This window comes from Hetaerina americana, unplaced genomic scaffold, assembly GCF_022747635.1.
Source record: "Hetaerina americana unplaced genomic scaffold, ioHetAmer1.1.p SCAF_9, whole genome shotgun sequence".
Taxonomy (NCBI): Eukaryota; Metazoa; Arthropoda; class Insecta; order Odonata; family Calopterygidae; genus Hetaerina; species Hetaerina americana.
This window is the reverse complement of record NW_027287538.1, coordinates 9,978,855-9,995,238: the sequence shown is the minus strand read 5'-3', so window position 1 is coordinate 9,995,238 and position 16,384 is coordinate 9,978,855. Positions and strand designations below refer to the sequence as shown.

At 39.4% G+C, this 16,384-nt stretch overlaps 1 protein-coding gene across 1 annotated transcript in view; it reads right to left on the bottom strand.

Annotated features, from left to right (window-relative positions):
- Nucleotides 1-7,553: 7,553 nt before the first annotated feature.
- LOC139698841 (bcl-2-related ovarian killer protein-like) overlaps nucleotides 7,554-16,384 on the bottom strand; it is a 115,339-nt gene continuing 106,508 nt past the window's right edge. The window contains exons 2-5 of the mRNA XM_071597774.1: nucleotides 12,984-13,635; nucleotides 11,427-11,522; nucleotides 9,390-9,560; nucleotides 7,554-7,949 (exon numbers count right to left, since the gene is read on the bottom strand). Of these exons, the coding sequence (XP_071453875.1) occupies nucleotides 7,782-7,949; nucleotides 9,390-9,560; nucleotides 11,427-11,522; nucleotides 12,984-13,532 (984 nt within the window). The 5' untranslated portion in view covers nucleotides 13,533-13,635 and the 3' untranslated portion in view covers nucleotides 7,554-7,781. The remainder of the gene's footprint in view (nucleotides 7,950-9,389; nucleotides 9,561-11,426; nucleotides 11,523-12,983; nucleotides 13,636-16,384) is intronic.

The following is a 16,384-nucleotide window of genomic DNA, read 5'->3' as shown; positions in this document are numbered from 1 at the left end:
CTGCATTTGCTCACATTCAAGCAAAACCAGTGTCGTGAAGATGTTTCAGTTGAGCATTTAGCAAGTTTCACAGCAACAAATCAGAATTTTTGCACTGTTTGATAGCTATGGATGAAACATGGGTCCATTGCTTCAAACCCAAGACAAAAGAACAATCAAAACAATGAATTTGAAAGGGAGAACCGCCTCCAAAGAAGGCTAATTTCATCTGCAGGCAAGATCATGGCGTTGGTTTTTTGGGATGACCACGGGATAATAATAATTTTCATCGACTATTTTGAAAATGGAAACACTCTCAATGGCGAGTATTATACAAACTTATTGCCACATTTGAGCAAAGAAATCCAGCAAAAGTGGCCGCATTTGGCTAAGAAGAAAGTGTTGTTTCATCAAGAAAATGCAATAGCTCACAAATCTGTTGTTGTGATGGCCAAAATTCATGAATTAAAGTTTGAATTGCTACCTCATGCGCCCTATTTGCCAGATTTAGCCCTCTCGGATTATTTTCTGCTCGCAAACTAGAAAAATGGCTCGGTGGTCGAAGATTTTCCAACCATGAAGAAAGGATGTTGGTAGTTGATTGCTATTTTAATGAGCAAAGCAGTTCTTACAATAAAAAGGGTATCAAACTTGATGAGCATCGCTGGGAAAATCATATAGAGCTGAAAGGAGATTATGTTGAAAAATAAATACATTTTTTCCAAAATTTTTGTGTTTTCTTTGTTGGGTCGGGTACTTCTGGGACCACCCTCTTACTATAAGGAAACCTGGGTTGTAAATAACTTTTCCATGTGGAAAAGCCAATCTAGTTATTTTTCAATTTCAATATGAATATTTTCCACCAAGTCGCACCAGAGACAATTATATTAATGGATAGACATATCAGATGTCTTCATCAGTTAGCACAGCCAGTCAGACCCTCAGAGTCATTGTGCGTGGGTAACTGGTATTCTCAGAAGCTGCTGCATCATCAATCTATGGTCTGCTGCATCAATATATGGTCTGACCTAAAAAAATTAATCTGCTCTGAGCACACTTCAGTGTGAATGCTCAGTTGATGCAATCATAACGTGACCTCTGTTGCCAATGTGGATCTATTAGAATTTTCAAAAGGCATGCAACCTTCACCCGTGGATCACTTGGAACACAAGTATTAATCCAATCCAACCAGACTCTCCAATAAATAAATCCTGCCACATACAGGGTCGCACCCAAAAGTGGTAGGACTGATTTTCTCTGGAGCGAACGGAGCGGTGGAGGGGGGTCTGCCTGGCAGGGTAAGGTGGAGGGGGCTCTTAGCAACAGACCGACACCAACCTCAGACGCCTGCGGGCGGCCGTTGAGTGGGGACACCGTTTTTAGTGAAGCAAGTTTTTTGTCCGCGTCGAAAAATAAAATGAATCTGAATTTAGAGCAACGTTATTCCGTGAAGTTTTGTGCGAAACTCCGGAAGACGGCAACTGAGACCCTCGATATGATCAAGCAGGCTTATGGGGACACTGCCTCAAGCCGTTCCACAGTATTTGAGTGGCACAAGTTGTTTAAAGAGGGTAGGGAGCTCGTTGAAGACGACCATCGCTCCGGACGGCCGTCGACGGTAAGAACTGACACAAATGTGGACAGAGGGAGGACACTGCTGAACACAGACCGACGCTTAACCAGTGAAGAAATTGCAGACCAGTTGGGTCTGTCTGCATCCAACATCCAACGCATTATTTCACAGGATTTGGCCATGCGCAAGGTGTGCGACAAGATGGTGCCGAAAATTCTGAGTGTCGACCGACAGGCAACGTGCGTGCACATTTCCGAAGAAGTGTTAGCCAATTTGCACCGAGATGAAAATTGTTTGGACAATGTGATAACTGGTGATGAAACATGGGTTTTTCAATATGACCCCGAAACGAAAAGACAATCCGCGGAATGGCACACTTCCGCGTCCCCACGTCCAAAAAAGGCTCGCATGAGCAAATCAAAAATCAAAACGATGTTGATTGTTTTTCGACCGTCATGGAGTGGTTCACAAGGAGTTTGCTCCACCAGGGGAGACTGTGAATGCGAACTTTTACGTGCAGGTGCTCACCCGCCTCCGAGAACGCGTGAAAAGAGTCCGACCGGCCATCGCAAACTGCTGGGTGCTTCATCATGACAACGCGCGGTGCCATGGCGCGCTCGTCGTCAGACAGCTCCTGGCCTAATATGGCGGTGCCACGTTGCCGCACCCGCCATATTCTCCCGATCTGGCACCACTGGACTTCTTCTTCTTCCCCCCGTTGAAAAGACAGCTCAAGGGACGACGTTTTGACTCGATAAAGGCCGTTCAAGAGGCTTCGACGAGGGTCATCAACGGCATCCCCAAAGAAAATTTCCAGCGGGCGTACGGGGAATGGGAGCAACGTTATACTAATTGTGTAGCAGCTCAAGGAGCATACTTTGAAGATTATTAAGTCGATGTAAGTATTTCGTCAATAAAATTTTTGTAAAAAAATCAGTCCTACCACTTTTGGGTGCGACCCTGTAGTACCCACACCAGAAATATTTGTGGAGGTGGGAGGTATGGGAGATGCTATGCCACCTCTCACCTGACAAGTGAAACACTCGCTCAGTTGGTAACTTGCTTTCAGTGAGACGGAGTGAACAGGTAGGGTTGGATTCACTTCACGAAGTTGAAACCTTCACCTTGAAATTCTAATTCCGAATGCCTGGGGAAAACATTTATCGAAATATATGAGAGCTTAATTCTTATTCAATCTCATTTTTGTTCTTCCTTTTCACAGGTTTTACTCCAAAGAACCGAACATACGTGTCACTTCACAAGTGATTTAAGGGATAAGTTCAGAGGAATGGATTTGTAGATGACTCCGTGGGCCAACAGTGAATAAATTGTAATCTTTTCTAATTGGGCTAATCCATAACTTATGATAATAGTGCCTGTGTTTAAGTATTTTACAAGACTTGGCCTGTAGTGTGGGGGCGGGGAAAAGTACTGTGAAACATGATAAGAGGCAGACTTGGCAGAATAGGAACTTAATATCTTAGGACAATGTTGAGGGCAGGAAAATTATAGCGAGAGTTGGAAGGAGGAAATTTAAACAATTTATGTCCATAGGAAACAAGATAGAAAGAAAATGGGATTCCCTGCAGTAATAATATGCAGAGTTGAGGACAAGAGCCAGCGAGGGGTTGCCATAATATGCATAGAAGGGTAGGCTGAGTCAACATAGAGAAAACAACTGATATAATATAATTATTAGCAGTAAAAGTGGAACCGACAAACTTGGTCATTGCTCAGGTATGCAAGTACATGCCACAGAGCAGGCATAAGGAGAAAGAAGTCGAGGGGCTTGGTTGTAAGAAGGAAGTTGGGGATTTGTTAGGAGAGAAAAGGGAAATTGTTAGTAGTTGCGTCCTTCAAAAACCTACCACAATCATGAAATAACCTATAAAACTGTTTAGAACTGATAACGCAGATTTCCTCACCTTACCTTTAATAGTGTTTTAACTTTCTTGTATAGCAATTTCACCCTTCCTCTGCAACTTTCCATATTCGCACTGCATCTTCCACCATGCTTCTTTTGCTCTATTTGTTACCCGTCTCAATTTATTATTTAACTCTTTGTAATTCCTTCTACCTAAGTCTGTATTTACATTCTTCCTTTTCCTTCTCTCATTTATCTTTCTAATTGTCTCATCAATGATCCATGGCTTCCTTGTCCTTTTCCTATTAACAGCTCTTCAAGTTACTTTTTAAGCTTTCGATATCCTTTTTTCATATATTCCCATTTTTTTCTCCATAGTACTTATCTCCTTTCCCTCACTCGTGATTTTCTCTATTGCCAGCTGATACTCCTTCCTTGTCAATGCAGTTAATATTTCCTTACCCACAGACCCTGCCTTATCTTTTTTCTTTGGACGCTACACTTCATAACTACTAAATGCGATCATTGTCTGTATCCGCTCCCAGGAAACTATGTTATGGTTATAAAATAATCTAACTGATTCCTTTCTGAGTAACCTTGCAGTTTCCTTATATACCTATGCCTTTTGTGGTGTCTAAATCAATTGCTGATGATGACTCTTGTCTCCTGCAGAATTTTATTGCTTTCTCCTTGTGGTCATATCTCGTACCTAAACCAAAGTCCCCTACCTCATTACCATCTCTTCCTTCACCTACCATCGCATTCCAATCCCCCATCACTATCAAGTGTTTCCCTGGAGGAACACATGCAATTATATCTTCCAACTGATCTCATACCCTCTTGACTTCTACCTGAACAATGACCACGTTGGTCAATTCCGCTAATAATATTTTATCTGTTGCTTGATCTATGTTGATTGCGCTTCTTCCTAACTTTTTATTCAGTATCATGGCAACCCCTTTGTGGCTCTTTTCCCCTCCACGGTATACAGGTACACCTGTATTACTCTATAACTATTACTTCGGAAATTCCTCATTATCCTTCCACCTCACCTTGCATAGATCAAAAACATCTAGATTTCCTCTTTCCATCCCTTGCTTTATAATCTCTAATTTTCATGTCCTCAACATTGTCCTAACATTCAAAGTTCCTATCCTAACTTATTGAGACTTCTTCTTTTGCACTACTGCTGTCGGTTTTGCTTTGCTGGACTTTCATTAGATGATGACCATGGAAGCCTTACCTTTACCATTACCGGACACAACACATGACCGATTGGGCCAAGTCCTGTAGTTGCGAGGACTAATTTTCTCTTTACTGTCCATCATAAAAATCATGAGATTAACAATCGTGGTGGTCAGGTAAAATAATAGTAGAATCAGAAAAGATCCAAGATGGAAGGAATATATAGACAACCTGCGTGGGAAAGAACTTATGCCAGCAAGCTTAGACAGAGAAAGAGAACATGACGTAGATGAAGATAGCTTAGGGCCAGGCTTACTCAATGATGAGGTAGAAAGGGCATTAAGGGTCCTAAAAATGTTACAACATTCCTGCGGAACTAGTAAAAGGTTTCGGAAAATGTGTGAGGAATGTGAGGACTGATTCGTAGCATCTGTGACAAAGGAATCTGGCCAAAAGACTTTGTGAGATCAATGTTAGTTCCTATTCCAAAAAAGATAAAGGCTACATCATGTGAGGACTACAGAAGAATAAATTAATTTTACCCAGAGTTAATGCAGTTCTTAGGGTCATCAATAAGAGGATAGAGAGCAGGGCAAATGATTACTTTGATTTCAATTTGAATTCAAGAATGGAAAGGCAGTCGTGCCTATCGAAAACCTATCTTAACAAGTAAATCAATTTTAAAAACTTGACAGAGTGAAGTTTTAATTATAGGTTAAGCCTCTTGCATAATTTGATAGGATGTCCATTTAGCAATGATGTTGAAAATGTATCATTAACCCAATCATACTGCGGTAAGAGATATCATGTCTAAAAAATAGATTAAGAGTAGAACGGATAGATTTAAGATGGAATTTTTCTACACATGACGAGAGTTCATAATATGTTGGTTCAACTATACTGGGGAGGAAAATTATTTGTGGCCAAAAGTAGGCTTGAGGGCTAACTCCTGCCACACACAAAATAATTGGCACTTAACAGATTATCCCTTTCAAGGAGATAGAAGCAGAGCCTGAGCCTGGATTGACCCTTTTTGCCCTCCTTATAAAAGGTAATTAATGTAGATTTTGGGTGGATCTGGCAACCAAATATTTCTCTTGTCTCTCGTAACAAAATATTTTTGGAAGGAGAAAGAATAACCAAGTTTAAAAGGGAAAAAAGACTACAATTTTAAAATAAAAATAAGAACACAAAAAACAACAGAAAAAATCCAGACAAGCATTCTTAATCAGAAGTATTGCTGAATGGAATCAGCCGCCTTGAGGGTAGTTTGAGCCCTTTCCATCAAATTTTAAGAATACGTCGACCCCGGTGGCGGCGGGGTAACGTCCTCGTCTGCCATTCCAAGGGTCGCGGGTTCGATTCCCGCCTGGGTGAGTTTTCCTCCACCTAGGGCTTGGGTGTTTGTAAATGTGAACATTGTTATCGTTGTTAATAGTTCGATGTAAAGGCCAGAATGCGCTGTTTTCGGACTTATACTGAATAAATAAATAAATAAATAAATAAATAAACAAAGCAGCCACTGGACATTGGACTGGGTGATTAACTTTAATGATCGGTGATTATTATAATATTTTATTCATTAAAAATATTGTTTTGTGCATGATTTTGAAGGGCGTGAGAAGTTGGGTTTTTAAAGTGTGCCATGTCTCATCAGTGAATGATATTGGACATGATACAATGTAGAACAGTGCTTGATATTGGACAGTGTGTGATGTTGAACGGTGCATTCCTTTATATGGGATTCCTCCTATGCCAATGACCGGTCAATCAAACAGATAAATGCAAAATTATAAAACGGATAGTACACACGCTTTCACTCATTCACTTAATCACTCGGGTGTGTTCGAAAACAGGGACCTTTGTGAATCACAAGTACTCACTTGTTCAGGGTTTACAATGATTTCTCCTTTGCCAAGGACCTACTACCAATCACAAAGAAATAACAAACAAAACAGAAAGGACTTGCGTAAACACGCAATCATTCAATCACTCGGGTGTATTAGACCTTTGTGAATCGCACACTCACTCATTCAGGGTTTGCAAGGATTCTTCCCATGCCAGGGACCCTTCAATCACACAAACACAACCAACGCCGTCCCAACTTCCTAATAGGAGAGTCACGTCGCTCTACTCTTCCTCCTCTCCTCTGAGAAAATACTCCAATATCTTTCTGCACCAACACCACCCCCACCAGGGCAGTGATGACCATCGACCGGCCTTTAATAAAGGTAAAACCATTGCACAAAAACACCCCCCTAATTAAATGTAGAACACAATGGGTTTTTTTCCCGCTCCTATTTCTAAGAACGGTGGAGGGGTACATTGTATTCTTCATTTAATGATTTTAATTAATATAAACTTTCACAAATTTGAGCCAGTACATACCCTCCCCCTCCCCTAGCCCCCTAATAGGTTACTGCACCAGTAACTGCTCCTTAACCCCTCTCCCTCACTCCCCCTACCTTCCTCCCCTCTTCCAGCCAGGCTATTTAAGTTAAAAAATTTTTATGTATGTCACCTGATGATGATGCACAGCATCCAAACCATGGCCGTGAAACATTAAATCTTTACTGTGGAAGTGCAAAGTATCTTTTTTTACCCTCATAACGAAGGAATTCCACAAAGTTCAACCCGAAACTCTTATGCATACCAACCCAAGTTAACAATGATATCATATTCAGTACGGACAGTAACAAATTTAGAAAAGAAAAGTAGTTGCTCCACAAGAAATGCTTACCTGAGTCCCATAACCAACTCAAAAATCTTTATAGTGCAGTATTCAAATGCCCAATATGTTACTTTCTTGTCATTGAAACAAAGGGACCCAAATCACCAGTGTAAATAAATGCAAAAATTACCTCTATAATTTAAATTTAATAATAATTAAACATTATCTTCACTAAGAATACTGATTATGAAGTTTAATTAAAAAATAGTGTACAAAGTAAATACAACTTTTGTTACAATATAAATATTTACACAGCCTAAGTTTTCAGTATGAATATGAAACTCCATGGTAATGCAATTTGTATTGTAGGAATATACTCACATGAAATTCATGTTTACACAAGTATTCTGAGATTCATTTTGCTAATTACAGTTGGTTGAGCAACATCATAAATGAAAGTAAAAAATTGCTTTCTTAAGACAACTTCGTTTCATGGATTTATGTACCTATTATATAAAACTGAATTTGCCAGACCACCTAAGGAGAACAGCTATGAGCAGCAATACTGAGGCAGACAATGCTGTAATTATGCCAATCAAGATTGTCTGTGAAACGGTCCAATGATTGAAACTACCCTGCTCCAATCTCTCTGGGCAAAAATGGTACACTAGAGCCATCTGAAAAAAAGAAATTTCATAAAATTAGTTCAGCAAGCAATCAAAAAATCTTAAGGAGGAGTACAGATCATGAGCATAAATATCTACATATGCACATCAAAATCAGAAAACGATTATAAAACTTTATTTGGTATGAATAAAAAAATATGATGAAGTATCTTGTCAATTGGAACAAAAAACAGGGATAAATATACCTGTAATAACTTAATACTTACTATGTGATAAACTAAATAATCAAATGGCAATTTGTGTGTTAATGATAAAGCAAAAATTCTGTAAGGAATCCAAGGATTTCAGAAACTCCAATTTAACGATGGCAGTTTGCCCAATTTTATTTTTTCCCATAGAACACGAATGTAAAGTTTATCGTATGCTCATTAAATATGATCTCATAGTTCACTTCAAGCATCAGAATGAATGATGGTCACCATTTAAGAAAAGAAGATGAGCTAAATCATTTATTTGTGCTAACCATGTTTCAAACTTAACAAATTGATGCCCACGGCAATGAAGGTACCCAAAATAAAAGTAGTCTAGAAGAATAGAGACTTATTTATTTCATTTCCATGGCTAATTAATTTGGAGCTTGCACAGATTTTCACCCTCTCCATAGATTACAACCTTGACATTGCCGAAGGTCTTGTGTGTTCTGATGGCCCCTGGAGCTGTGATGGAAGGAGTATTGATATTGGCTCCTGATTGGGTCACCAATACCAGAAGGGCAGTCTACACAGCATCAGTTCCTATGTGAGGCAGATGTGAAGGCCTCAAAAGAACCCAGTAATGATGATGGGATGGGAAAAAAGATGGGATAAAGAGGGTGAACCTGGGAGGCAGGTTCTTCGGCTTCAAAGACAGTGAAGAAGATGGTCCCATCAGCAGGAAATGTGATGGCAGCACAAATAATACAAATATGCAAAACGAATTCTGTCGATCAAATAATACTCATTTACTCATCTATATACTCATTCACATAGAAATAGATATATTTGGAAAGGGGATAGGAACACACATAAAAGAAGAACACATGAGAGGTGGGGAAGGTGGAATCAAGCAGATCACAAGGGCAAAAATATTTCCTTGGCCGGATCTTTCAACTTGCTGTCGCTCTAACCACTTCAGCTATTGAGGAAACATAGTTTACATATATATATATATATATATATATATATATATATATATAGATATATTCTAACATTCACCATGAACATCAGCCAAAATTATTTCAAGATTACATCTCTCCAACTTCTAAAGGCTATCTTTTTAAGCTACTATTGAAATCTATGCAGCATAAATTTTGGTTTGACTTCATACCACACTTACTTTCATAATAATATAATACCCCACCCAAAAAATAAAAAGCACTTTAGCATGGCAAAATTTTAATAGTTCAAAACGTTCTATATTCAGCATAGAAGTTGGTCATTATTAAATGCTCACCCAGCCACCTTTGCTGGCAATCCATGCCGAAAGTTGCTCCTCCTCAATTACATCAGCAATTGCTTCCACTAATGATGAAAGGTATTCATGATGGCCTCTCCGGACACAGTCAACAGCCAGGCCTCCTGCCACAGCAAACAAGGAAACTATTTTGCTCCATGTTACTTCATTCTGCAAAAGGAAAGATTCCATTCTACAACAATGAGGAACTACGAGGGTCATCCGGAAAGTAGTACCCGTTCGTGAAATAAAGAGACAAAAGTAAATATTAACAAACATAAAAAATTTTATTTGAAAGAGGATACTTTAAACTACTTCTCAACATAATCTCCAAGCAAATTAAGGCATTTGTCATAACGTGTGACAAGTTTCTGTATTCCTGCTGCATAGTCCTTCGCCGCCAGCTCATTGAGATACGCGAGGGACCCATCTTGCACAAATTTTTGCATAATGCAGATGGTGTTTAACAATTGTTCGAGAAACATTGGGAAAATGCTCACAGATGTCATCAATTGTGATGCGCCGATCGTTCCTCACGAATTCGTCAACTGAGCTCACCAGTTGGTCTGTAATGACAGACGGTCTCCCCGAACGCTCATCGTCGTGTGTGTTCCCCCTCCCCATGTTGAAGTTGCGACACCACCGCCGAACAGACGACTCGTCCATTACATTGTCTCCATACACCTCCTTTAATTGGCGATGAATATCACATGGGCGAACGTTTCTTGCATTGAGGAATTTAATCACTGCCCTCACTTCACAACTGGCGGCGTTCTCAATTTTTTTAAACATTGTAAACAATCACAGAAACAACACAGGCAATGCTAGCGTCACGCAACTTGGCTCAGAGAAGGCAGACAAGCCACTGAAGCTATCTGACCTCGTCCAGCGGCTACTCGCGTCGTCAGCACTTCATGCGGCACGAACGGGTACTACTTTCCGGATGACCCTCGTATCTTCAAATCACGAATTGAACCAATATTTAAAGCACACACCTGTGGTATCCTCTGGTTATCACCAGTTGAACCCCACAAAAAATTGCCACCTTCCCTCCTAACATTTAGGTTCTCCCAAAAGCTAATTGGCATAATTATTAATAGCTATAGTAATAATTAGCATACATTTAAAAGCTAAGCAGATATATTTTGAAAGGGCAACTTTGAAAATAAATACAGGCTGTTTAACAATCATGTATTATCATTTGAAATAAATTACTTCAATTACATACATATGTGTATTGAATGTGCTATGAAAAGGGGTATCCTCTTCCTCCTATTGGGGATACATTTACCCATAAATCCAATGGATTTAAGAGCAATTTAAATTGTAATTTTTTGTTTGTTTGGCAAAAGGGGGAAAGGAAAATACGATTCATGGGCACCTTCAACAGTAATGCCAACTGGAAATGCATCATTCTTTCTGGCTAAGGAGAAATAACCACAGACTAATTTGGAGGCAATGAGATATATTTCATTTCACTTGGCTCACATCTGATGAGAATGTGACAAGTTAAAACCTGTTTGAGAACTCAAAGTTGCACACCCAGCCAGAGAGTAAATTTCATTTCACCTTCTTCAGAGAATTAAATTTGTTTGTGCTGATGTTTAACCAATAGCCAAATATCGAGATTGAATAGAGTGATCTAGCAAAGATCCAGAACAGGCATTGCCGGTGCATGGAATCATTGGGCCTGGCTTTCATGAAGAAAGATTCACATTAATATTTTTGAAAAGTTTTAGTCCCCAAGTAAACAAACCACATTACATGACAGTAATTTTTAATTGGGTAACTATTCACGAAATTAGTATAATATATGTACTGCTGTATCATGAATAATTGTAATAAAAACTGGAATCTAAAATATTAAAATACCACTTAGATATCATACACCAAAGAAAAACCAAGCAACACCAAAGAAAGTAACCATTATACTTAGTTTAGTTTGTCCCTTAATTAATTAGCATCAATGTAAATCTTTAGAAAAATGAATAGGGAGTAATGTCACAATTTAACGTCATATAATAACTAAGTACTAACTTTGAAAATATGCCTTCCTACAGCCGACAATGATCCCCTTGTGACAGATTCTGTAGATAATGTGATTCCCATTTGTCTGCTTACATCACTGTATACCTTTGAAAAAAGAAGAGTTTCATCATTATTTTCTTGCAAAAATCAATGAGCTATAGGATACCTCAAGACATGCATGAGGGAAATGTCAATGCATTTTAGTACAACTTTAAGGTTTTTATGAAACCACAAAATTGTTCTCTTAGGAAACCATTAATCAGGAACTTAAATAGCTCTGCACTTTTACATTGGTTCCTTGGCTTGTGGATATGAAAGGGCTGAATTTTATGATTTTTCCATAATAATACACAAGCTACTTTGCATATTTTTATGGGTTTTTACAATATATATAAGCTACAATTTGGCTTAACAAATTGGTTATTCTGCATTTAATGACAATTGAAACATTATAACACAAAATGAGAAAATTCAATGAAATCACTGTTTGTAGAATTTAAAACAATATTAATTTTAATCTCCACTAATTTGGCAATGCTTCTTTTAATCAACCATCATTATTTTATCCCTCAGAACTCAATATACCTTTATCTCACTAACTTCCTTTGGTAATATTTCCAATTTCTGTAATTTGAAGGAATGGGACCTTAAAATTTTTAACGTCAAAATAAAGATGGCAATTTTCGTCAGATAACTATGGCTTGGGATGGTGCAAGTACATCCAAGTCAGCCAAAATGAAAAAAAAAACCTCTAGGAGATGATATGCGGGTTTCCGAGTTTTTTCCAAGTTGTTCCATCTGACCGGAAAATAGTTTTGCTTGGGTTAAAGCCACCATGCACAGATCTGAAGCAACTTTGAGTCTGAAGAAGTTGACTTTGTGAAACTGTCATCCAGCCATATAAAACAATGAAGTAGTAGCCTGAAAACCATGGCCAAGGGGAAAAATAAGTAATTTCTCGTAGTACACAGAAACTGAGATTGAACTTGTAATTTTTTCAAGACCCAGGCCTGAAGTCAAAACCAGGATGCAGGTAAGAATGAGTCATAGATCAATCTCCACCTTCAATCTCATCCATGAAGGGATTAACATCAAATTTCCTGAGTTATGAAAGAACTGTGGAGTGAAAGTTGATGTTTGACTGTTCAGCCTTTTTCTTATCAGAGGCAGAAGTTCTGTACAAGCAAACATGCACAAAAGAGTCAAGTTGCAAGGTGAGGAGGTATTTTGCTGTGCTCTACGAGGCACAAGAGTCATGAAATGGGGACTGAAACATGTCAAAAGTGCAGTGGAAGATGTGAAGTCGCCCAATCAATGACGATTTTAGACAAGTACATAAATTTCGTGCACAAATAGAAATTTTTTGAAAGGATTTGAGACTTCATTCCTTACTTTGAGACTTCATACCATCCCCAGTTGGGCATATGAGGGATATACAATGGATTAGGAGTTTTTAGAACGAGGTAATTTGAAACTTTTCTTGATCTAGGACGAGAACTGTGCCCACTTCACAAGCACACTGGCACTTAAATTAGTAATTTAATTCTACCACAACTATCAGCTGACCTGAGGATGCATTCGTTCAAGCTCCTGTCCAGCACTTAATAGCACGTGACACACTGGAGAAGCTGCCCCCATGTCACCAGATCCCAAACCTTTACTCCAGGAGGACTGCTGGGAATCTGACGACGAGGATCCCGTGGACGGTTGAGAGGAGAGCAACATCGTAGCACTCCTTAATCTTGAAAGCCCACCCTTGCCCTTGCCAGTAAGGAGTCCCGAACGTTTCAGCCTGGACCTGATGTACCTTCTTGCCAGAGCTTTTGCCTGGCATATGACCTGCCTCTCCTCCCACGCCACGCTCTCCGAATGCTGCTGGGAGAATATGCTCCCGGATCCACCGACGCCGTAGTGGTGGCGCCATCCCAGGGAGAGGCGGCGCGAGACGGCGTCGCTGAAGCGTCTTCGGGCCGACGTGCCCGCCTGTGCGCTTGCGAACGGCGGCCCGTGCTCCAGGGCCACGGGGAAGCTGAACTTCCGGCGAGTCCGGATGGGGGACAGGTGGAGGTGGATCGGCTGCTGCCCATAGACGAAGGATCCGCCGGGAGAAGACATCTCGTCCGAAAATGAGATCCCTGACGAGCAGTGCCGGAGGTCACGGAGGCCAAGACCTGAGGCACTGGAGTCGGCTAAAGAGGGAGATTTCTCTGTTTCGCACCTGCGGAAGAACGAAAGAAGGTGAACAATATTACCCAAATCGTTTACGACGGACGTGACGCCACCTTCTGTTCACGTTTTTTTGGGAATTTCACACTTTTACATTATTTACAAATTATACTTGGAATGTCACTGGAGAAAACTATGCTTCCGTATTATTATGGAGGTGTGAGTTAGGTTTGGGATTGAACAAATTATTCTCTTCCTCAGTATCTTGGTCAGGGGTTTCAAACGAGAAAATAATGAATGTGGGAAATTTCATTTCCAAGGGGGTTTGAAACATGTCCTGAATGCAATGGAAAAAGTAAACTCGTCCTGCCAATGGCAACATTCGGTAAGTTCAAAAATTTTGAGCAAATATTAAAATTTCGCGAAAATTTGAGGGATCACCAGCCGAGGATCTAAAGGATGTGCAATAGGAGTATCTTTGTCACTATACTCAAACAATGAGGCGAAAAAATTCTTATACTTTTTTCGAGGGTATAAAGACGAAGCAATGACTCACTCTGAATTGATACACCACAGAAACTTTTTAATAGCCTTAGAGGACTCGAGTCACCATCAAACTAAACAACAAAATATTTAACGTTATTTTATGGTTGGGGGGTTTTCAATTTACGTAACTATGACGGCAGCGCTAAGGAATATCGTCAATCATTGATGCAGTTGCCATCAATAAAGGCCAACACTTAGCATTATTGGTAGTACTGGCATAACTTCTGGCATCGTGAAACGGCGAACTCGATGGCAATATGCGATGCAAAGTCACGAGCAGAAAGTGTGCAAGACCAATGCTTTAGGCTATTGCATGGGATTGCTATGGCCCAGCTCATAAATCATTCCACTGCCTCAAGAAAATAAATTTTTACAAGATGTACGCTTAGAGTAAGGATTTTTTACCCTTAATCACAACAGATGGCGGTGAGTAAAGATGCACGCACAATAGGAACAATTAAAGCGGCTTTTAATGACCAGACGGTGCGTCGACATTTACCTTTCACGGCTGATTAGATTTACTTCCCAGTCGAAACCGTAGAGAAATATTTTCTTTTACTTTTAGGGGAATGCGGCAAAGTTCCACGCAACAAATCTGTCACTCATTTCTATTAACGAATTACAACGCCATTTTCATATTCGATCAAGTTAGTTCGGAATTACCTCCGAGTTAACCTTATGCAGATTGATCATACATATATTACACATCTGGTCCAAATCATGACCGGCTACTGGGAGAGAGGTTCGTATCAAGATAAATAAACTAGTTTCGCATTGATTATTTCTGAAAATTATATTTTATCAACTCTCTTGTATTTTTTTCTTTTGGTTCATTTCCAAAATGAAACCGTTCAACTTTAAATATTTTGTGGTAAGCGTCCGTACAATCATTATTTGTTTAATTTAAGCCCATAAATTGTTAACTCCTCTCGCACGGTAAAAATGCTCCAAATTTTTTCCAAGAAATCTTTTACAAGAATCTTAATCATAACTGACGTCATGACCACGGCCATGCTCAACTTGAATCAACTTGGTCGGTTCATTTGACATCTAAATGCTATTGAATGGAATTACCAACCAGAACTAACGTTCGCACAATACACCCATACATACTAAACTGATAAAATAGCAGTCCATGATAGACTTGCACATATTCTCATCAAAGATTCTACGACCATTTGAAAACCTCGCCAAAGTTGTGTATTTAATTTTTTACAGTTAAATCGTCTCGTTTAGTAAACAGTGCAACCGCTCAATTGGCTTGTGGTACGTATGCTTCTAAGAATTAAGTGGGTGCTGACTGAAAACCGCGGCTCCAAAGATGCCAGGTAAATCTCTTAATGCTCGCGATTTCTCACATAGGAGATGAGATTACCAGAACTCCTTTAGAATTGAATTCGATCACCTTGATGATCGTGGGGGCATGAAAGAAAATATAAATCTAAAAACAAACCAAGGGAAAAATTGATGCGGTGATATGAGGATGACGACGAAGATCCGGTGGAGTTATGAAATACATATACAACATATTTCATGTTTCCTTACGACATAGGACCGCGAAAAATCCCTAAGCCAATTACACGAAAGGAACGCTTGCCTTCCATTAATCAAGGATCCGTGGGCGTCTTTAAGCTTCACCGCGTCATTAAGCACTAAGCACTCCTTGCCAACTTGCAAATTAGCGATGAATAAGTATCGCCATGGAGCCAAGGACGCATGAATATTTAAACAGTTCCCAGAATTCTCCCGAGACATTTTTTCATTACGTCAAAAACGGAATTTCGGACAAGTGAAATATACAGCTAACAGCCGAGAATTAAGCCTAGTGTTGCAATGCTACACTTAATTTTGCCCACGAAAAAAATTCCATTAAATGATTGATTTTTGCTTTGGAGCTAAGAAAAATGTTTCCATAAAATACCAGCATTATCCTTACATTGAAATAATCTGTACGAATACCAATTTTTTTTAGAATTTCTTCAATTAATTACCTTTAATTACTTTCACTTCATTCAATAACGTCTGAAAGTCTAAAGCTTTCATTTTCATTTCGCTTCAAATATTATTTACGCCTTGAGAATAAAATCTTTAGTAGCAAAAGTGAAAATGTATTGAGTACAATTGGGTTGGGGTAATATTGGGTTAAAATTGGAGACGACCGAAGCAATACGTATTCATATACGTAGTAATGCCCCATAATTTGGCGTTTTTCCTCGAGGCTCAATGGTGGGGCTCGAAAGTTACGAAATTTAAAA